Source organism: Ursus maritimus, unplaced genomic scaffold, assembly GCF_017311325.1.
Source record: "Ursus maritimus isolate PB19 unplaced genomic scaffold, ASM1731132v1 scaffold_21, whole genome shotgun sequence".
NCBI classification, from domain to species: Eukaryota; Metazoa; Chordata; class Mammalia; order Carnivora; family Ursidae; genus Ursus; species Ursus maritimus.
In genome coordinates, this window is record NW_024424564.1 from 31,263,017 (window position 1) to 31,284,104 (window position 21,088).

Here is a 21,088-nt window from a genome sequence, read left to right on the forward strand (position 1 = left end):
CTTCCACGCTCCCATAATTCCAAGGCCTGTCATGCAAACAACCACAAAAACACTCACATGCTCCCCAGCAGACAGTAACCCAAGATTCTTCTAGCTGTTGTGTGCAGAAGCCTCGTGTGTTGCCTCTTGACCTCAAAATCCACAGTCTTCCTGTGATGTTTATTCCTCCTTTAGTTTCTCTTATGATCCTGTCTAGCCATTTTGCAATCTAAAGACGAGATGGTGAATTTTACCCCTTTACACACAGCTGAAATGCAAGGGTAGATCTCAAAAAAACCCAACGCCCACTTAGAGGGAAAAAGCAATCGTAGCTACTACCTACTGGGTAGTTACAATGGCCATGCTTTGTGCTAAGCACTTGACGTGCCTTATTTTCGGTTGATTCTCACCGTCATCCTCTGGGGCAAGGACTGTAGTTGCTACTATGATTTTATAGGTGAGAAAATTGAGGACTGGAGAGCTTTGGTTAGGTTCCACAGCTGCTAAATGGCAGAAGATTGAGAACATGGGTGGTCTGGCTTGTGGACCCGAGCTTTGAAGCCACTGCCATGGACAGTCCGGCACGTGGATGTTGGGTTCTGGTGTCCATCCTACCTTGTGTGGAGCAAGTCAGGCCCTTGCCACTGCTCTGGAAAGATCATCTGTGTGTGGACAGTAGAAGTGATGGAACAGAGAATCCATGACTGTGAACAGGTTTTCTGGGTTTGCAGATTGACGCCCGAGAGTTCAGACGCTAAGAGGGTTTTAGCTCCACAGCTGTCACCTTTTAGACCGCTTTGGCGTTCTTTATGTTAAGGCTCACAAACGACCTCTGAGAGACCAACGAGGCCTCAAGGGGCTGCTTGCAGTCTTTGTTCTTGGACACAACCTAGCTCACGTCCTGAATCCAGAGGTCTCGGCCTGTTAAGTCTGGGTTACAGGCCTTCTTGTCTTTATTGGCAACCACAATTAAAATGCAGGCCCCAGAAGGTCAGGAACCGGTAACGTGTTGTTCTCTGTTAACCCAGAGTACCCAGCATGGTATCTGGCGTGTAGCTGGGACTTGAGAAATATTTGTGGAATGAATAAATGCAGGTCTTACAGCATCATGTTGGAAATATTTTCTGTGCTTAGTGGCAACATTTTCCTGAGTCTGGCCACTTCATACTCCCTTAACCATTGGCTTTTTCTTAATGTCTGATGTGTCAGGACCTCTTTCTTCCTGAGTCCCAGGCTACCTGGCATCCTCCACCCCTCCAGCTCTTCCCAGAAATCCCCATTTATTGGTAGAGCCAGGCTTCTGGTCTTACCAATCTGGGAGTTAACTTTGACCGTAGAAACCCAGCATGGTTGGAATTTCTATGGTATAATTTCATAACATGCGTGATCATGCTTTTCAGTGACAGGAGGAAAGGGCTTTATGTTGTAGGGCAATGGGTCTCAAAGCCTGGTCTCTGGACCAACAGCATCAGATCAGCATCGCCTGGGAACTTGTTAAAAATGCACATTCTTGGGCCCCACATCAGACTTACTAAATCAGAAACTGAGTGGGTAGTATTTTCATTTTCTTTGGGTAAATACCCAGTATTCCAGTGGAATTACTGGATCCCATGGCAATTCTATTTTTAACTTTTTTGAGGAACCACCATACTATTTTCCACAGTGGCTGCACCAATTTGCATTCCCACCAACAGTACAGAAGTGCTGCTTTTTCTCCACATCCTCACCAACACCTGTTGTTTCTTGTGTTGATTTTAGCCATTCCGACAGGTGTGAGGTGATAGCTCATTGTGGTTTTGATTTGCATTTCCCTGATGATGAGTGACGGTGAGCATCTTCTCATGTGTCTGTTACACTCCTTATACTCTTCTAATTGCTCAAAGCAAATACCTAGAAAACCTTCTAAAGCCTTTCCATTTTTGAGCTTGTAGTCAGAGTCTCAGGAACCCAAAGGTCACAGTTTAATTAGTTCCTCCCCTCTCGTATACAGCAGTCTATTTGCAATTCATTCCAGGATGTGGGGGGGGATTTCCAGAGTCTTCCACCCTCCTGTACATGAGAACCAGCTCCACACCTTAAAATTCTCTGAGGATCTACTCTTTAGAGCATCAGTCCTCATACAAATTTCTGTCTTAGGCACAGTTGGTTACATGAAACAAACATCTACTCAAGCAAGCTCAAATCGGGGGTGGAGGCCTTCGTGGAAAAAACTAGGTAGAATTATGTGGAAATCTAGGAATGGGAGCAGGACTGTAGTGGTTACAGGCACGGACTCTGGAACCAGGTCAACTGGGACCAAAGCTGCCATGTACGAGTTGTGGGACCTTGAGCAAATTCTTACCTTTCTGTACCTCAGTTTCTTTATAAATAAGCACCCTATTTACTTCACAGGATTATTGTCTGGATTAAGGAGCAACACTACCTGACCCATAGTAAATGCTATGCATGTATTTACTGTCCTCACCATCAGGATTATTAATAGTAATAGGATGGGGCTTCCTTACTATGGAGTTAGAAGGAGGTCCTGGACCTGAGGCAGCTCGAAGAAGCTCAGCAGCAGGACGAACAGATGCTCGTTCTAAGGTTTCACTGTCAGCATGACTTAGCATGGCTACTTCCCTCTGTCCTGCCATCCAGTGGCCTCTTCCTCAAACGTCTGCCCCTCACACCCTCCCCCTGAATACTGTAGCCTGCTTTGATACCCACTCTAACTCTCAATAGCGTTTAACCTTCTGCACTGGCTACCCACTGGCAACAACAATCTATTATTTATTGAGATGACCAAGAAAGAGATGGCATTGGGTCCAACTCACCTTTTCACACCAGATTAGAGCCCTAATTCAGGGTAGGGATTTCTTGTCCTTGGGGCAGGATGCCTGGTCCAATAAGAAGAACGGGGTCAACATGGTCCCCAGAAGGTGCAGTGGGCGGATTCCTTGAGAATGGAATGGTGAAGAGCCACACTGTGACCACCATGTTGATTACAATAGCGTGGTACCATCTCTACCTCCCTTTAAGCTTCTTGATGTTCTCTGTCTGCCCTGAACATGTGGTGGCATGTGGCTGGTAAAGACTGAGGCCTGCTCTGAGAAATCCCAAAGTCTGCTGGGGGGCGGGATGGGGGCAATGTGTAGGTGTTATGGATCTAACCTGTTTGTAGGATCATGGTAGTATTAAGTTTTCTGTTTTGCTTTTTATGAAGTGTGCTCATAGTGGGGTTCTTTTAGTCTTAATTTTCTGTCGTGATGAAAATGCTAATTTTTACACTGTCACAAAACTAAATAGAATTGTGACCTTTTCCCCCACAGTCTGTAGTTGAGTTTTATATTGGTGTATCTGCCTAGTAGTTACAGATACTGTTCTCCTTGGTGGACTTATGATGGGGCTTTGACCCCAGGAATCCCAGTCTCACTACCTTGGCCAATGCTCTCATGCAGACGTCAGCAGACCTTTCCTGTAAAGATCAAATCACCGATATCTTAGGCTGTGCATGCCACATGCAGTCTCTGTTGCATTTGCTCAGCTCTGCTGCTGTGGTGTGAAAGCAACCGTAGACGATACATAAATGAGCAAATGGGCCAGGGTTCCAATAAAACTTTATGCACACTGAAATCTGAATTTCATATAATTTTCACTTGTGAAATATTCTTTTCATTTTTTCCCAGCCATTTAAAAATGTAAAAACTATTCTTAGCTCGTGGGCCATTCAAAAAAAAAAAAAAAACAAACCCAAAACAGGCGGCAGCCAGATTTGGCTCACAGGTGGCAGTCGCCCATCCTGCCCTGATGGCAAGGGGGAGAGGGAAGCAAGCCTGTACAATGCCAGGAGACACGGGCGGAGAGATAGCAAAGAGACACTGTGGAAGCCCTTACACGGAGTGTCAGACTCAGCCTGGGAAGATCTTGGAGGCTTCGGAGAGGTGATGCTGGAGCTGCGTTTCGAAGCCATGTGGAGGAGGCAAGGAAGGGATTCCAGAGAGGGGACAGATTGTGCACAGGCGGGACATTGAATAAGCTTGCGAACCGCAGGTAGCTCACCCTGGCTGGGGAGCGTCCAGAAATGAGCATGCAGGGCCAGATGGCCACGGGCTTAATGAGACGGGCAAAGGCGGCTGGATTTTATCCTGATGGTCAGTCATTTTCAGACCTCCCAAACCTGGTTTTTACAATCCATCTTAACCAGAGGCTCGTTATGAGAGAAAGGTTAGTAGATCACCATTGACCTGCTGCTCCGGGTGAGACCACGGCCAAGCCCTGGGACACAGGGGGCAGCAGGGTTAGGAGGGCCCAGAACCTTGCAGCATGCCCCTCCCACCCCTGCCTGTCCCTGAGGCATCTCAGAGGAACTTCTGTGATTCTGCCGAACAGGGAGTGAGCCATGGCCACGGCTGATGGAAGACAAGAGCAGGGCGATAGGCAGAAGGGATCTGATGGTGTTCTAGAGCGATTACTCAGAAGAGCGGAGAGGCAAAACAGCTGATTAGAAGGATGCTCACTGGTTCAAACGAACAATTTCTTGAGTTTCTATTACATGCCGAGCACTGTGCAAAAATATTTCTGTCCGTGGTAAATAGAGGAGACAACATGTAGCAAATAAAGAGTTCTTTTTATCTTGAAATGATAGCATTTATGGAGCACGTACTGTGTACCAAGTGGTGTTCTAAGCACTTTACCAATATTAACTCATTTAATCCTCACCACACTTCACGAAGTGGGTAATACTGTTACTTCCATTTCATAAATGAGGAACGAGAGGCCCAGGCTGAGGTTGGGACTGCAAACGAGCTGAGCAGGTTGCTGGGGAAGGTTCTCTTTAAGAAGGCTGAGTCGACGCCAGGAAGATTAGAAAGAATGGTTGTAGATGTCCCCATGGAGAACTGGGATGCAAGCACTCCTCGAACTCTGGACAAGTGCAAGGGCTCAAAGGGGAATGACTTGGTCAGCTGGAAGACCAAGGTTAGCGTGGTTGAGTACTGGGGAGGCGGTGAGGGGAGAGTGTTGGGGCAGGAGGTTGGAGAAGGCGGCAGCAGCCAGATCCTATAGGCCTTGCAGGCTGTGGGAAGGAGAGGATGTTTATTCTTAAAGCACAGAAGAACCTTGGAAGGGAAGTGAAATAATGGGAGTCGAGTCCCTAGATAATGTGGTGGGGAATGGACGGGTGGTGGGCCCTGGAGGAGGCAGGAAAAGCTATGGGAGGCTCCCGAAGTGGTCCAGGCGGGAAATGATGTCGCCTCGGTCTCGAGTGGTGATGGTGAACATGGAGAGAGTCACACAGATTCTGTGGATTGCAATAACCCAACTGAGGGATGTGGGTGACGCGAACCTGGGTGGTGGCAGTGAGGGTGGAGGGGAGGGATACAATGAAATAGCTTTTTAAGATGTAGAATGAGACATTTTGGTGACCAGTTAGAAGACAAGTTGAATTCATGTTGATTTTTAGATGCCTTTGGGACACCAGGAAGAGCTACCATGCAGGCGGGTGGCAGTGAAGTCAGGGACTGGGAACATGCCACGCTCTGTGTTCCGCTCACCACGGTGCTGTCGGGGCTGGATGCACCTTGAGGGGAGTGGCAGGTCTGTCTTTGTCTCCCAAGCATCATAAGATGGTCTCACACCTAGTGGCCCTCAATAAACGTTCGTCAGAGGGAAAAGGCGTTCTCCATTTGGCGGAGAGGAGGGTGATTCTAGCACAGTGAACTGAGCTTCCAGGAAGGGGCGACACTGGAGCTCTGTTGATAGGAAGCCAGGTAGCCCAGAGGGAAGGGCATTTCCCTGTGAGGGAATGAAGCTGAATTTTCTTGTTTTTCTCCTGTCACCCCACGCCCACCCGGTCTTGGAAGAGTCAGCCGGTTCTCAAACACACCAGCTGTTCCTAATCATTGCTCATTGACATCTTCCTGAGGCTCCTTTTTCATCAGTGACCAGTCTTAAAAACTGGATTCCAAGGGCTGACCCATGGTTCTCTGAGGCAACGGAAGGGGTACATAGCCCAGGGCCGCCCGTGGTTGTAGGTGTCATGGAGTGCCAGCCTCCCGTGTGCAGCAATATCTCTGTCCTCTACCCCAAGGGCTCCAACCCCCAGGGAGCCCTTGTGTTGTGGACTTCTCTGAAGCCTGTAGATACTTCTCAGAATAATGGTTTTAGGTGCATAAAGTAAAAACAGAATTACAAAATGAACCAGTTATATGGATACAAAGATATATCAAATTGTGTTTTTCTTTTTTTTTCCTTGAATTTTTTTTTTAATGATTTTTTCTTATGTTAGTCACCATACAGTACATCCCTGGTTTCCGATGTAAGGCTCGATGATTCATTAGTTGTGTATAACACCCAGTGCACCATGCAATACGTGCCCTCCTTACTACCCATCACTGGTCTATCCCATTCCCCCACCCCCCTCCCCTCTGAGGCCCTCAGTTTGTTTCTCATAGTCCATAGTCTCTCATGTTTCATTCCCCCTTCTGATTACCCCCCCTTTCTTTATCCCTTTCTTCCCCTACCGATCATCCTAGTTCTTATGTTCCATAGATGAGAGAAATCATATGATAGTTGTCTTTCTCTGCTTGACTTATCAAATTGTGTTTTTCAATTTGAGATCTAGTACTATGTCTTTTTTTAAAAGATTGATTGAGAGAGAAAGAGAGCATGCCTGCGTCAGTAGGGGGAGGGGCAGAGGGAGAGAATCTCCAAAGGACTCCCTGCTGAGCTATGAGCCGGTTGTGGGACTCGATCTCATGACCCATGAGATCATGACCCATGAGATCATGACCTGAGCCGAAACCAAGAGTTGGACGCTCAACAGACTGAGCCACCCAGGCACCCTGAGATGTAGTAATATATCTTAACACATTAAATAGCAGAATCTAGCAGCAATGCCCATAATTTCAAAGTAGAGATGAGCATAAGTGATATTTTGAGATACCTGAAGAGCTACAAAATGATATGGAAATATCTGATTTCTTTTGGTGACAAAGGCACAGGTTTAGTTAATACTACTGTGTCTTGCATTCATAATTAAAGGAAATGCTAAATTTCAGCTGGAGTTAGCCAAAATATAGCTGACCCTTTAACAACACAGGTTTGAACTGTGCAGGTCCACTTGGATTTTTTTTTTTTTTTGATAAATACAGTGCAGTACTGTAAATGTGTTTCCTTGTCATTTTCTCAATAACATTTTCTTTTCTCTAGCTTAATCTTAATATGGTATATAATACTTATACAAAATATGTGTTAATAAGGCTTAGAGTCAATAGGTTATTAGTTGTTAAGTTTTGGGGGAGTAAAAGTTACACACGGATTTTCATTGGCACAAGGGGTTGGTGCCCCAACACCTGTGCTGTTCAATGCTCAGCTGTAAATTAATTTTGTTTAATCCCTGAATTCTATCCATGAGCTGTGGATGTCAGCGGAGCCCCTCCTGAAACCATTCATTTCAGTGACTGTTTCTGAAACCAGTGGCATGAAATGTAAAGTGTTGCATTTTCTTTCAAAACTCATTTCGTCGGCTTACTTTGATGAGAGGGTGTTTATTCCCATTTGTATTTTACGGATCACACGCTTATCCAAGAGCAAGTGTTCCATAAGTGATGGGTGGGTAGGTGGGTGGTAGATCGGGGGACAGGAGATGGTGGATGGAGAAAAGGCTCAGACTGGCTAAATGATCTGCCTAAAGACTAACGACTCATAAGTAATAGAGCTTGAACTTGAACCCACAGTTTTTAAATTCTAAGTCTCTTGTTCTTTCTATTCTTCCATGCTACCATTATGCTATTTTTATTTTAAAGAGTTAACCCAGTGCGAGGCCGTGTTCATAAATTATGCTATTCTAATCATGAAAAAACAGTCCATCTATTCTTTTTTGGTCAGAGAACAACCTAAAGGACTTTGTTCACATGGTAGGGACATATTTTCAGTAAACTGACTCTGTTGACTGCCTATGGACTGAGAGGGCAAGAGACCCAGAAATTTTCTCTTGCGATTTGTGGATCAACTATGGATGTAAAATTTGGAGAAGGCCAAGATGCATGGTAGTAAGAGGTGTGAGGTAGTTTAGTATTGCTCCCTAAGGCAGAGCCAAGGTCCAGTGTTTACAAAGACAAATTTTGCCTCAACTGCAGAACTCGGTAATGATTAGACCTACTTAGCAATGTACCAAGGTTGCCTGATAAGATATTGATTGAAAGAATCCAAACATTGATCCACGTATTTATTCATGCATTCAGTAAACATTTATTGGCAACCTACTACATATCAGATGCTTAGGAGTATGCTGCAGAATCAGATAAACTATTGTTAGAGCTTGGAGTCTACCAGAAGACAGATAATAGATAAAGTTTTAAAACAATTTTGAAGGGAAAAGTGGAGTGCTATGATTCATAATAACTGGAATAGGGATGGAAAGGTCTCTAGTTACATGTCTGCGAGGAGGTGACATTGAATTTGAAACCTGAAAGAAAGATCCAGCCTACAAGGAAATGAAGCATGGGGAACTAGAAGTAGCATGTGCAAAGGCCCTGAGGCAGAAATATGGTAACATGTTAAAAAGTCTGAAAGAAAGTCACTGTGGGAACTGAAGTGGGATGGAAGAGAGGAGTGGTGGGAATAAATGTGAAGAAGTCAGCAGGGATGAGCTCAGGTAGGATCTGGGGAGACAACTGGATTTAGTTCGAAGTGTGATAAGAAGGTGGTAAAGAACTTTAGGCAAGGGAGTAACATCACGTGTTTTATATTTTAAAGGGTCACTCTGACTGTTGGTCAGAGAAAGATTGTAGGTTGAAAGGGAGAGATCAGGAGGCTGTTGCAGATCGAGAGAGAGAGAGAGAGAGAGAGCTTAGCCTGGGTGCGGGCTGTGGAGATGGATAAGACAGATGAGATTGTTGGCAAATCCAGCTGAGATTTTTCAGGTATGGCTGTGGGGAGTGACAGAGAGGAGCTGAGGGTGGTTGGTGGTGCCTTTCATCGTGATGGGGAAGACGAGAGAGGAACAGGGTTGGAGGCAAGAAACATCTAGATAATCGTTTTCCAGCAACTCTGAAACTTTGTGATAGATTTCAGTGGTTCTCAAGGAGGAGGATGTCATTTACTTAGTATGTAGAGATGTGGGGGAAGGAGCTTTCATACTTAATCAAATGACGGGATGGGGGCACTACTGACATTTTATGGACAGGGGTCAGGGATGCTCAAAGTCCTGTATCACACAGGACAGCTCCCATGATAAAGAAATATTGCATCTAGAACGCCAGAGCCTCCTCATGGAAAAACACTGGTGCACTGAGAGCTTTTCCACTGTAAGAATGTATAAAATGCCACCCCCCGCCCCGCACTGTCAGCCATTCATCTCTTTTTCTGAATTATTTGAGTCAGGTTCTTTTCATAAGTAATTGACTGAAATTAGCCACAAGGAGCAGATGGAGATTTTGATGGGGGAAATGGTGTAAAGCAGGAAGAAGGAAGGAGAAATCTTGGAGAGTGGGACTTTGATGGTGGGTAGGGCTTTAAGGCTGAAGGACACTGAGGAGTTTGGAGGAGGGGAGAGAGGGTAGAAGAGCCATTGGGAACACGCAAAATTCCAACTTCACTCTGTTTCCTGTGGTTCCACTGCAAGCTGCCTGCTGGTGTATATGCTGCCCGGCCGTGTCCCTAAACTTCACTTCTCCACCCCTTGTGCACACTTTGAACTGTTCCTTTTGATCATTTGAGTCCCCAGGGTAAATTCTTCCTTCAGATGATCAGAGAGATGCCATAAACTTAGAACCCAAGCAATGCTGTGTACTCTAGAAGAATAAAGAAAAGCAACAGGAGTCTTAATGGCTGATGAAATCACTAACTTGGGTGAAAAATTGTTCTTTCCATCTCTCTAGCTTAATAAAGATAGTTTTCTACTTATTTTCACACACATGGTTTCATTTGAGCCTCACTACAGGCTCAAATAGGCAGGGCATATATATTATTATGTCCATTTTATAGATTTGGTCAGTGAGGTTCAGGGACTTATCAAAATCAAGCAGCCTGTAGGGGACAGAATGGGAGGAGGGTGTGCGTGTGTGTGTGTGTGTGTGTGTGTGTGTATGTGTATACACATTCACACACAGATCTTGAGTGTAGGGCTCCAAATGAGGTTTCCCAAGTGTAAGTGGACCCCTGGTAAGTTATAGGAAATGGTGAAGAAGCTGTTTCAAAATAAGTATATTCCAAAGGAGAGCGGAATACAGAAGTAACCGCCCGAGAGGCAGTTGATCAAGGTACAAGGAGTTAGCAGGCCCCCAGCTGGTATCTTTCCTGGCCCCATAAGGGAAAAACCAAAATGAAGGAGTCTTTCTAGTACCTTAGGAGTAGAAGGCTTGCCCTTGCTGGGTCCCTAACGCTTGAGGCCCCACTTCTGTGCACATTTCCTCTGCTGTTCACATAATAGCTAAAGCGGGGCTGTGAACACCCTGCACGAGCCTCGATGAGTCAGGCCGTTTTTTGCACGGTGGGAGCAGGGCCTCAGTGTTACTCAACTCTGGAGGGTGCCATTCACCCTAGAATACATGACTGGAGCCCCCTAGAGTTGTGCCCTGGGAGTGCTTATTGTCAATGAAAGGTCACATAAGGGTGCTGCAAGGAGGTCAAGCTGTTTTCCCTGGCGATAGGCCCACTACTCCCTGTATGCACACTCTCTCTCACACACACATGCACACCAACTCACCCTTCTCAGTAGGCTCGGTTCCACTTCGGTATGTTGAACCCAAGCCTCTCTCTTTTTGAGCCCAAACATTGTTTGAGACCAGGTAGCTTTTTCCCTCAAACTGAGAAAAGTTTCCCTCTTAGGGCTAAAGTGTAGGTGGGACGTTGTGGTTAGACATGGCGGGCAGGAGAAGCAGAATGACAACTGTGAGGGAACCAAGAAAGCCCAAAGGGGAGACAAGGTTTAGAGCTAAATCAAGATTGGATTTTGTCATGAAAGGCAGAACTGGCAAAAGCATCATTACAAGGCATTAACCTTGTTACACACAGACGAACAAGCAGAGGCTGGGATTCAGAAATAAATTACACATAATAAACTAGACAGAATAGGCTGAGAGCAACATTAGCGATTATGCCCTAAGGGGAGAGAAGGGCAAGATAGAAAATAGGCCCCAAAAAAGGAGTAAGAATAATCTCTGGACACAGGAGGCCGACTGCACATTTCACCCCTTTTTCAGCTTGACTCCCTAGGTATTAACTTCACTTTTGTGAGGAGGTTTCTCTGAAGGCTGTCTTTCTTTTGTTTTCATTTGCTGAAATGAGGATAAGAAAGCCACTCAGAGGGCCCCTTTTTCCATTCACAGGGACTTGTCCATTTCTGTGTGTTTCTAGCACAAAAGAATCCATTTCCATTCAGCCAGAGCAGCCCTTAGAGTTTACGTGAGGTCCAAGCCAGCTCTTTCCTGTTTTCTTCCAGGCTCACTGTTGTAATTGGCTATACGATCCTGACTATGGCCGAGGTCCTCCGTGGTGAGAGGAACAAGCGCTTAGCCAGTTCTTGGTCCCTTGTTGCGGAGGAAAAGCTAGAGTCTGGTGTCCTGTCCAACATGACTCTCATTTCTTGCAGCAACCTGCTTTTGGTTGCAAGTAATGGAAAACCCATTCAACAACAACTTAAATGGTAACATCTGTTGTTCGTGAACATTTAAAGGTTGGAAGCTGTGCTCCATGGAGGAGTCAAGAACCTAGAGCCTTTATTTTCCCCTGCACCGATTTTAGCATGTTGATTTTCATCCTCCATCTTGAATTTCATGAAAGCAAAATGGCCGCCACCACTGTGCACGGTGGCCTCACACAACAGATCTCAGAGGGAGCAAGTGAGGGAAGAAGGCAGGCGGGCTCTCCTCAAGAGCAGCTTCTTAGAGGAGATTTATTCCCAGAAGCCCCTCCAGTGAACTTCCATCTCACTGGCCCAAACTGGCTACCTGTAGCTCGAAGGAGCAGGAAAGCAAATAGCTGGCAGTGGGGGATGGGATTACTACATGGTTTAGACCAATCATGGTTTCCCAGGCTACTGGGACAAGATCAGGGTTCTCGTGGCAAAGAAGGTGGGAGTAACTGCCACGAGTGTGGCAGCAACTGTTGGTGTTTTAAAATGAGGTAATGAAAACAAATATGGATTGTGTATTTCTGTGCACCAAACACTGTTCTAAGCTTCACCGGGGCTTGCCTTCTCAGTCATTATCGTCACTTCCATTGTATAGAGGAGGAAACTGAGTCACAGAGAGGTTAAATAATGTGCATGAAATTACTTAGCAGGGAAGTGACAGAGCCAGGATTAGGTAAGATGATAAAATACTCCAGGTAGCACACAGCAAGTACTTGTTACTGATACCAGCTAGCGTGTATCAGCACGTTAGTACTGCTGCTATCACTATTGTGTCTTCTTCACAACCCCCTACCAGTCAGGCTAAATCATGAGTCCTATTCACGAATGAGAAAGCCGACCCCCAACAGGGTTACATAAATGGCCCGGGTCAGCCAGTGTGTGCGAACTGAACTTGAATGTAGACCCAAGTTCTCTGACCGCCAAGTTCCAGGAGGTTTGTTTATGCCACTAGTTCCCAAGTTCAGGACTGTTGATGTCATGGCTCTACTACTTATCTGTGCTACTGATCCAGGACTTAATCTGGAAAACTACAATTATTAAGGAATGGTCAGAAGTCAGGGAAGGATGCTGGACAAGATGGGATGGTAATTTGGAAGCAATTTTTGTCCTTGTGCCTTTACGGCTTTTGAGACACTTCTGGGTTTTTTGTTTTGTTTTGTTTTTGTTTTGTTGTTGTTGTTGTTTTGGCTCTAAGCAGATTATCACAAACAGAATATCTCATCCAGCCTCCGCAAAGGCTCCCTGTGATGTCACGGTTCTTGGCTAATCGAAATGGCTACATTTATTAAGCATCTATTGTATGCCAGATGTAGGTATTCACTGTTCCATTTGGTCCTTGTGGATGAATAATCAACAATCCATACCCATAACTTTTTCTGTGCCGTTGGATGAGGGAAAATGGAGTCCTCCAGTCAAAGATAGCAATGTTAGAACATTCCAGATGCCCAGAGAGATGACACCCAATTCTCTTGAGTTAGCCTCTCTGCAATGCTCAAATATTTAATAAGAGTAATAGGCATGGTCAGCTGATCTTAAGTTTGAACAATTCTGGTTTTCTTTTAAAGCAAGATGTGTGGTGTGGTTTTATTTTTTTCAATCTAAAGGTCATCCGATTTTTCTCTTTCTGCTCATAGTCATGAGGCATCCTTATCTAAACAGTGATCTATTGTTCTGATTCTCAGACCCATAGAGATTTTTTTTTTCTTAACTTCAATTTTAACAGGACAGTTCCTCATTTTCCCCGACTGCATGCAGAGTATCTAACAAGAAAAAAAAAAAATCTCTAATGGGCTTTCCAAAAATCTTCTTAAACTGAGTTCACTATGGAGTATTTTATGCAAATAAGTCACTTTCTCTTAGGTTACGACATCTTTCCCTTGAAAAGTGATCACGGCATCGGAGAAACCCTTCTAGCTTATCTTTTCTTCCCAGTGCAACTTCAACAGAGAAATATAGACGGCACTTTAAAGGCTTCAGAAATCAATTTAGTCCATGAATCCATTTACTTTAGATGTTAATGAAACTTGGTGGGTTTAAAAATAATGAATGTTTAATAAGACATAAATTGAAAGACATAAACACTGTCAGCAATAATATAATGAAGTTAATAAGTCTTAGCCTCCCCCTGCGCGCCTCCCCTCTCCCCAAACAGGGCAATTTTAAGAGTTCCAGGGAGGCTTCCCGGAGTTTGCCAGCTCTCCCATTGGCTAAAACTTAAAAATGTGGGTTTGGAAACCTTAGTACAATTGGGAACTGAGCTCTGGCAGATAAAGTATGCTATCACACTGCACTCAGTAGCTGCCGACAGTAACGGCTCGCTCTAGCTCCATATCTTCCAGAGATTTGTGTAACAAACTCAGTTTCCTGTCGTTGAAAGCAGGAAGCAGCGTGAAGCTCTTCATGCCTTGAACCAAGAAAGACCAAGACATTTTGGTCGCCACTATCTCTGCCCTGGGTTTAAAGAGGGGCTTTAGCTAATGATCAGGAGTAAGCATGGGATTGCGTGTGCGCAGTGCTGCAGACCATTGAAATGCCTTCGGGTTGGAAGTTGAGCTTTTGGTTTCTTCTTCAAGAGCATCAGCACCACATCCAGCCCTTCCGCGTAGTTCCTCTTTAGCTCTGTGGTTCTGTCCTAGCCACCAGCCATGACTGTATCTTTCCCTTTTTACCCTCTGAATTAATTACCCTGTCTTTGGGCTTCGCATTGCATCCGTCTGGTAAATCCACAGTCCCTCCTCTCTGCCATCACACCCAATAGGACGGTCTGCCTCACATCTTGGGAAGTGGCTTGTTTAACCTCACAGGAGCCAATCCTTAGCTCAGATAATTTGCAGCAGGATCGTGCAAACCGCCAAGCATGATATTGTCTCCCTCCCAATTCAGCAGTGGGCTCTTTCTTGGCAATAAAGTGGAACTTGGTTTCATATATCAGCTGGGGGAGTGTTAAATGGATGGCTAGCTCACTGCTGGCAATCAATACATGTTAATACATAGTAAACAAATGGCTTTCCATGGGTTGGGCAAGCGTGGTGATCCTGCAGATAAAGGGGCTAAGTGGTTGCTCCTGGGGATCTTGTCTAAGAAAATGTATCTGGGGCTCAAGGAGGAGCCTCCCTAGGTGGGCATGAGTGATTACCGCTGTTAAAAATGATCTTTTTTTCATTTGTGCGTTTGTGTGCATGTTCAGAAAGAAGGGGAGCAACCCGAGAGAGTCCAACCAATCGCCTCATCTACCTTGATCCATTCCGACCTGACATCCGTTTATGGCACCGTGGTAATGAACAGGACTGTTCTGTTCTTGGGGACTGGAGATGGCCAGTTACTTAAGGTTGGTTTTCTGTGCCTTCTTCAATGTCGGTTTTCACAGTGATCCATTTTGTGCTTTTAAATTTATTTTTTAATTGTTTCTGGGTTATATGTGAGATCATACCAACTGCTTTGTGAGCTGCTCAGAGACCCTCAAAAATGACCACAAAGAGATTTCTGGAAATCTGCATATGATGGCCTCCCTAGCTGTGTAATGAAACTCCAGCTGCCTTGCTTCCCAGGAGCGTGCCAAGTTATTCTCCCTCTCTTGCTCATAAGCTGCCTAGGGGAGGTAAATGGGGGTCTGGCCCTCCCCCTCCCCCTGACCACCTTCCTAAGACATTAAACCTTTTGGTTCATATCTCCTTTGTAATGGAAATGTACAATGCACCTGATTTCTCACAACTTGAAACAGATGAGGGATTATAAGGCTTGAAAATTAGAAAAAACACGTGTTCCTTCCCTCCAGCTTACTTGCCACCCACGGAGGGGTTTTGTTTTCTGCCCTTTGTGCCCACACCATGGAGAGGTTAGAGACCTGAAATCCTTTGAGACTCCCCCTTGACTTTTATCTCAGAGGACTATTTTTTCCCCAGTGTATTGGTATACCACTGGTCAAGCTGGAATTTTTATTCACTGGGGGGCAGGGAGGCAGTTGGAGGAGGAGAAAATAAACTCAGGGATACCTAATGACTTGTCTGGAGTGATAGAGTGGCCAGCTTATCAATTTCATCAGCAAGCATTTATTGAACACCTCCTGTGGCCTGCATCAACGTTCGTGGCTGGGAACGGCACAGTTTCTGTCACCATGGGCTGATGTTCCTCTGCCTCCCGGGAGCCAGTTGATTTACTGTCAGCTCAGATTCTAAATTGAGTACAAATAGATTTGATTTCTCAATGGATCTCCCATGGACAACTGGCTGTGTGACTGTAGGTGAATCGCCTAACCTCTCTGAGCTTCCCTTTCCTCATCTGTAAAATGAGATTGTGCTAGACAAGCTACAAAACCCCTTTCTGTCCTGATGGTCTCTAATTCCGTCTTCTGTGAGCTTATCCCCCACTCTGGCCAAACCTATTTGCTTGTTGCCCTGATGTCCTTTGTGTAGTCTGGTCGTGCCCCACCCACCCCGCCTGTGTTCACACTGTACCCCCTTCTGGGATGGCTTGCTCTTTTTCCTCTTGAATCCTCCGTATCTGTGCTTTGGCTCGGCTCGCGCTCCACCTCCTCTCTGAGGCCTCCAAAGCCTGGCGTGATCATGTTTTCCCCTCCCCTGAAATACTCATTAGCTGTCTCATTCTTTGGGCTCATTACAAATGTCTTATTTTGATGCCCAACCTTTTCACTCATGTTTGTCTCGCCTCCCCAGCTTGATTTTTTAAGCTTCTCGAGAAGGGGGTCCTGAATCCCCACAGCCTAATACAATGCTCCGTGCCTGGTAGGCATTTGATTTAATCTGTTTTCTTTGGAGGAAACCCAGTAACATATGGGAGGGAGTTTGTTTGTATACACATTCTTTTAAAATATACATTGATCATCTTTCCTGTTGCGTTAGCTTGGTTTCCTGGGGAAAGGTAAACACCCATCAGTCTTTCTACACGAGTTGCCTGGTGCCGTGCGGTGACGTGCGTGCCTCCACCATCCTGGGCAGGCAGATTGGACCCATTTCACCTGGCAGAGGAAGTTGCCATCAATCCTTCCCGGGCCTCCTCACCAATTATCTCTTCAGACTGAGGATATTTCTGATGAGTTTGGTGACAAGAACACTGTTTCCCCAAAGCCGGGCCAACCAGACGGCTTCGTGGTAAAATGGAGGTGAGGGAGCACTTGGCTGTAAATCGTTCCCCGGGGGGCGGCCGGGTTCCGCCTGTCCTGTCGGCTCACCCCAGGAGCTGGGGTGCATCTGGCCAGTTTGCCGGACGTTGTGGCGCCACTGGGCTGGGCTGGGCTGCAGCGCCCGGCCGCCGAGAAGCGGTGGCTGACTGAAGCGCGCCTCGCCTCAGCGTCGGTGTGGGCTACGCCTTCCAAAGCCGGGCCTGCGGCCTTGTTTTTAGGATCCAAATAACATGGGCAGGTTGGCTTTTTGGTTTATTTCGTGGCTGCTGACGTTTGTGCAGTGTTTGCCTTGTGCCTGTCACTCTACATGTTCTAACTAATTCCGTCCTCCACGACGCCGTGAGGTAGTTACAGACCAGGCCCGTTTTACCGACACGGGGAGGGAGGCCCAGAGAACGTGGATGATTTGCCCAGGGTACACATGGCCGAGCAGAGATTTGAACCTGGAGTGACTCCAGAGTCTGCACTGACTTCCCCCGAGCCACACTGAGCTCGTAATCTCTGCCCCGGGCAAGGGCAAGCACTCCCTGAGGGTTCCCTGGGGGCCTGCGAAGCCGGGGAACCCATGCTCTTGGGGTGTCGGTCAGGGTGTTTAGAAGCTCCGGGAAGAATCCCAGCTCTCGAAGGAGGCAGACCACCTGACTGAAGGAATACCTGAATGGCACGGTAACTTCCTGGGAGTTAAACCCTGCTCCAGGCGTCACTCAGGAAGGCCCCTTCCCCCAGGAGGAAGTTGTGAGGGACAAATCTGGACTGACTTGGCTCCGCCAGGCCCCCTAGACCAGCCCAGTAACTCCCAAGACTTCCCCGTGTACCCTGTGCGCAGAGTCTTGGATGCAGCCCGCGAAATCGCCCAGAGTCCCAAGACCCAGGATTGTGTCGATGATTGGGAAGGCACAGATGATCCCCGAGTCCCTTTATTCAAACACTTCAAGCTTCTCCCTTGCCAGACTTGTCACCAGAACTGTTAGAAAAGACGAACATTGATAGACACAAGCTTGGCTTCTTAAGCCACAGAGTGGAGGTACTAATGAGCAACGAAAAACAAAACTCAACCCGAGGCAGCCGGTGGGAGGAGGAGAAGAAAGAGGGCTTGGATCACCCACAGCCTGACTCATCAGTTTCCCAGTGATCAAGAGTTGGCAGCATTTTGACAGACGCCAGGCACTGTAGTATATGCCTGGTTGGATGAGGGGCAGGAAACAGCAGTTGGGGGCCAATTGACATTTTTTTTTTTTTTTACCACTAACTGAGGGGCAGGAAACAGCAGTTGGGGGCCAATTGACATTTTTTTTTTTTTTACCACTACACACACACACACACACTCTCTCTCTCTCTCTCTCTCTCTCTCTCTCACACACACACACACACACACACACACTAACTTACGTCTCTGAAAACCTCACAGAATTTTAACATAGTTTGGTGCAATTTTAAACCTCAGGTTATTTAAATAATTTTTCTTACTACGAAAGTAATATATGTTCCTAGAGAAAGTTAAAAAGTAACAGGCGCTGAGGAGAAAACGGAAAAAAACCCACCCCTAGTTCTTTTACGTAGAGGCAACTGATGGCAGCCTTTAGATTTTTTTTTTTTTTTTTTGCATAGTTGAGGTCAGACTCTATCCAATTTTGCACCCATTTTTTCCCTTTAGTTAATGAGGGGAAAAAATGCCTGTATTAAAATGTTATGGCAAACCCTTGGTAAACAGTATTTTTAAATAGCTGTATCACACTCTGTAATGTGGAAGCATGACATTGGGCTTAGGCGGAGATACTGAATCACTTTTCAAGTGTCCTGTAAGACCCGTGCTGCCTGCAGGTGACCTGGCCACACCTCTGAAGGTAAGATTTTACTGAGAGACTTCAAGATATGCCAATGCCTTCACTGCCCTCTTTCTCCTGCTTTTATTCTTAGGTCCCCTTGTAAGATTTTAGAAAAATGGAAGGAATTTAGGACTTGAAAGTGTCCTTTTCACAGTGTAATCCTCCCCCTTGTTTTATTGAAGCATGATCCTAGTGGCTTTGAGTTGGGTTGTGTCGTCACTCTTTCTCCCCTGGGTTATTTCCTCATTTTACTTCCTTTCTGAAGAAGATTGCACGCTATACTTTCTTAGTTGTCAGCGTCTCCACTGAGATCAGCTGAGAGAGGACGGCCACGCTGAAGTCAGCTTTTGGGGATTCACATCTCACGTGTTGCGGGCCCCACACTGCAGGGCGTACCGGTTTTTATAAACACCCGCCGAATCTTTGTCCAGATTGTGGTACAGCCTGTCTTGGGGTTTGGATTCCTTTGAGCTGACTGTTGCCTAAAGAAAATTGTCCTTATTTCAAGGGCAGAATTGAATATTTTGAGCTTTCCCAGGTGGTAAAATAAGTAATAATGGAATATGCATGAAATTTGACATTTGTAACTTTATGCATGCCCATTAACCTTTCTTGTAAGCATAAAAGATAAGGCAGCAGGCAAGGCATAATAACAGCGAGCATTTCTGAGCTCTAACTTCTGTGCCAGGCATTAGAACCAGTGTCTGCATGGAACTCAGGTTCCATGCTCCTGAGTCAATAGTGTTACCAACCCCAACTTTATAAATGAAAAAAGACCCGAGGAGGCTCGGAGAGGTTAGGTTACTTGCTCAAGGTGATTGGAAGTAATGCAACCCGTCCCCCAAACCAAACTGCACTGCTAATTAAAAACGCAATCTGTAGAGCTTGGTGGAATTTGTGGAACTGTTTTGTTTTGTTTTGTAAATTTTCTTTCAAATATCGGAGTATCTGGGTTAATACCGAGGTGCAAGTATTTGAAGTTTCATGAGAAGGGGCTCTGGCTTCTGTGGTTTTAGTTTGCTCCTATTTAGGGATGTGTCGGCAGCCCAGCAGAGTGCAGACATCTTTCTTAGAACAAGACAGAGCCTCCTCTCAGAGCTGCAAGAAGCTCACGGGAGCCTCTGAACCCTCTGTGGGACCCCAGCTGTTCCCCCGGGGGCTCTTTGAGAGCAAAGGTAGGAAGTCGGTGTTCAAGATGATTTCTGGAATGGCTCTCGTAGTAGGAGGCTAGTTTTGGGGTTTCTCCAACATCCCTAGGGCTGAAGTAGGTTTCAGGGTAGAAGCCCTATCATGCGTATCCCTTCCCCATATTGAACACAGAGGCACTGCTCACGCTGCTTCGAGTTGGAACTGGCTATCTCTGTGGCCCTCAAAACTCTGTTCCCACCGGTGGATTTCATTTATCCAAACCGTGGAGCAAAATTCAGACCAGTTCCAGAAGATTCTTCTCTATCCTCACAGAAGGCAAAGTGTGTGACACCTGGTCTGCCTTGATTCTGGTTTTAAACTTCTCAAATGAAAAGAAGACATAACAAAAAATCATAAAATATTTTATAAGGACAAGCTCTCTATTCCCACAGAAGGTTCAAGTAAAGGAAAGGGGGCCATGCAGAACCCAGGACAGGACCTGGGGCCGGAAGTATGGGTGGTGGAGATGGCTGAGCTGAGGTAACGGATCAAAAAGTCAAAACAGCAGGAAGTGTCAAAACTTGGAAATGGCCTCCATGATTGGCTGTCTAGAGTGTCATATGAAGCTAGTTCAAGTTCACCTCCAGCTCATTCTTTCTAGTTCGTGAGTTTGCAGGGACTCCCCAGTTTAGAACTATTACTTCCACGTGATCCACAAACTGAGAACTTGTGGTTCAAGCTGTCCTCTTCTCTTACTATTATGCTGAAATAAGTAGATTGGAAATAAAAGAGGAATTTGCCTTAATCTTTACATTTCACCTTTATTACTCCTAACTACTAAAGCCCATTAAACACTGTTGGATAATTACCTTGCTTTCTCATGTGTGCATGTGTGTGTATGTATGGTTTATGTCCCCTTCGCAGCATTTCTTAGAAACTATTTTTTTTTTAAATGAGAAGATTGGCTTGGTTGCCCTTTAACTGGTTAGTCCAACAGAGTGAGGCATAAAGAAAGATATTTGGAGAATATATTTTAGCTTTTTGAACACCCATGGCTTTTCCATGTCATGGTAATAGTAAAGAAGAAAGAAACAGTCTTTTGTTTAATTTTTCTCTCTGCCCCCCCCCCCCGCCCCCCGGCACCATTTTCCTCACCAGGCTATCCTTTCCGTGGGTGGTGTTGAATTTGTAACGTTAACTGTCTGGTGTAGAAGTCTCACACACTACACATTTCAGGACTGGAGTTGGGAGGGTTTTTTGTATGCAACAAAAATCCCAAGGCTAGTTAATAGCCTACCATGAGGCTTCAGAAAGATGTCAACAGAAACAATATGTTGACACAAACTGAAATTCTCCATCGGGGAAAATTTGTTTTCTACACAGGCTTCAGCTGGAAAAATA

The 21,088-nt window shown here is 45.7% G+C and overlaps 1 protein-coding gene across 1 annotated transcript in view; it reads left to right on the forward strand.

Annotated features, from left to right (window-relative positions):
* PLXNC1 (plexin C1) overlaps positions 1–21,088 on the forward strand; it is a 142,457-nt gene that overhangs the window by 4,698 nt on the left and 116,671 nt on the right. The window contains exon 2 of the mRNA XM_040637323.1: positions 14,781–14,921. Within this exon, the coding sequence (XP_040493257.1) occupies positions 14,781–14,921 (141 nt within the window). The remainder of the gene's footprint in view (positions 1–14,780; positions 14,922–21,088) is intronic.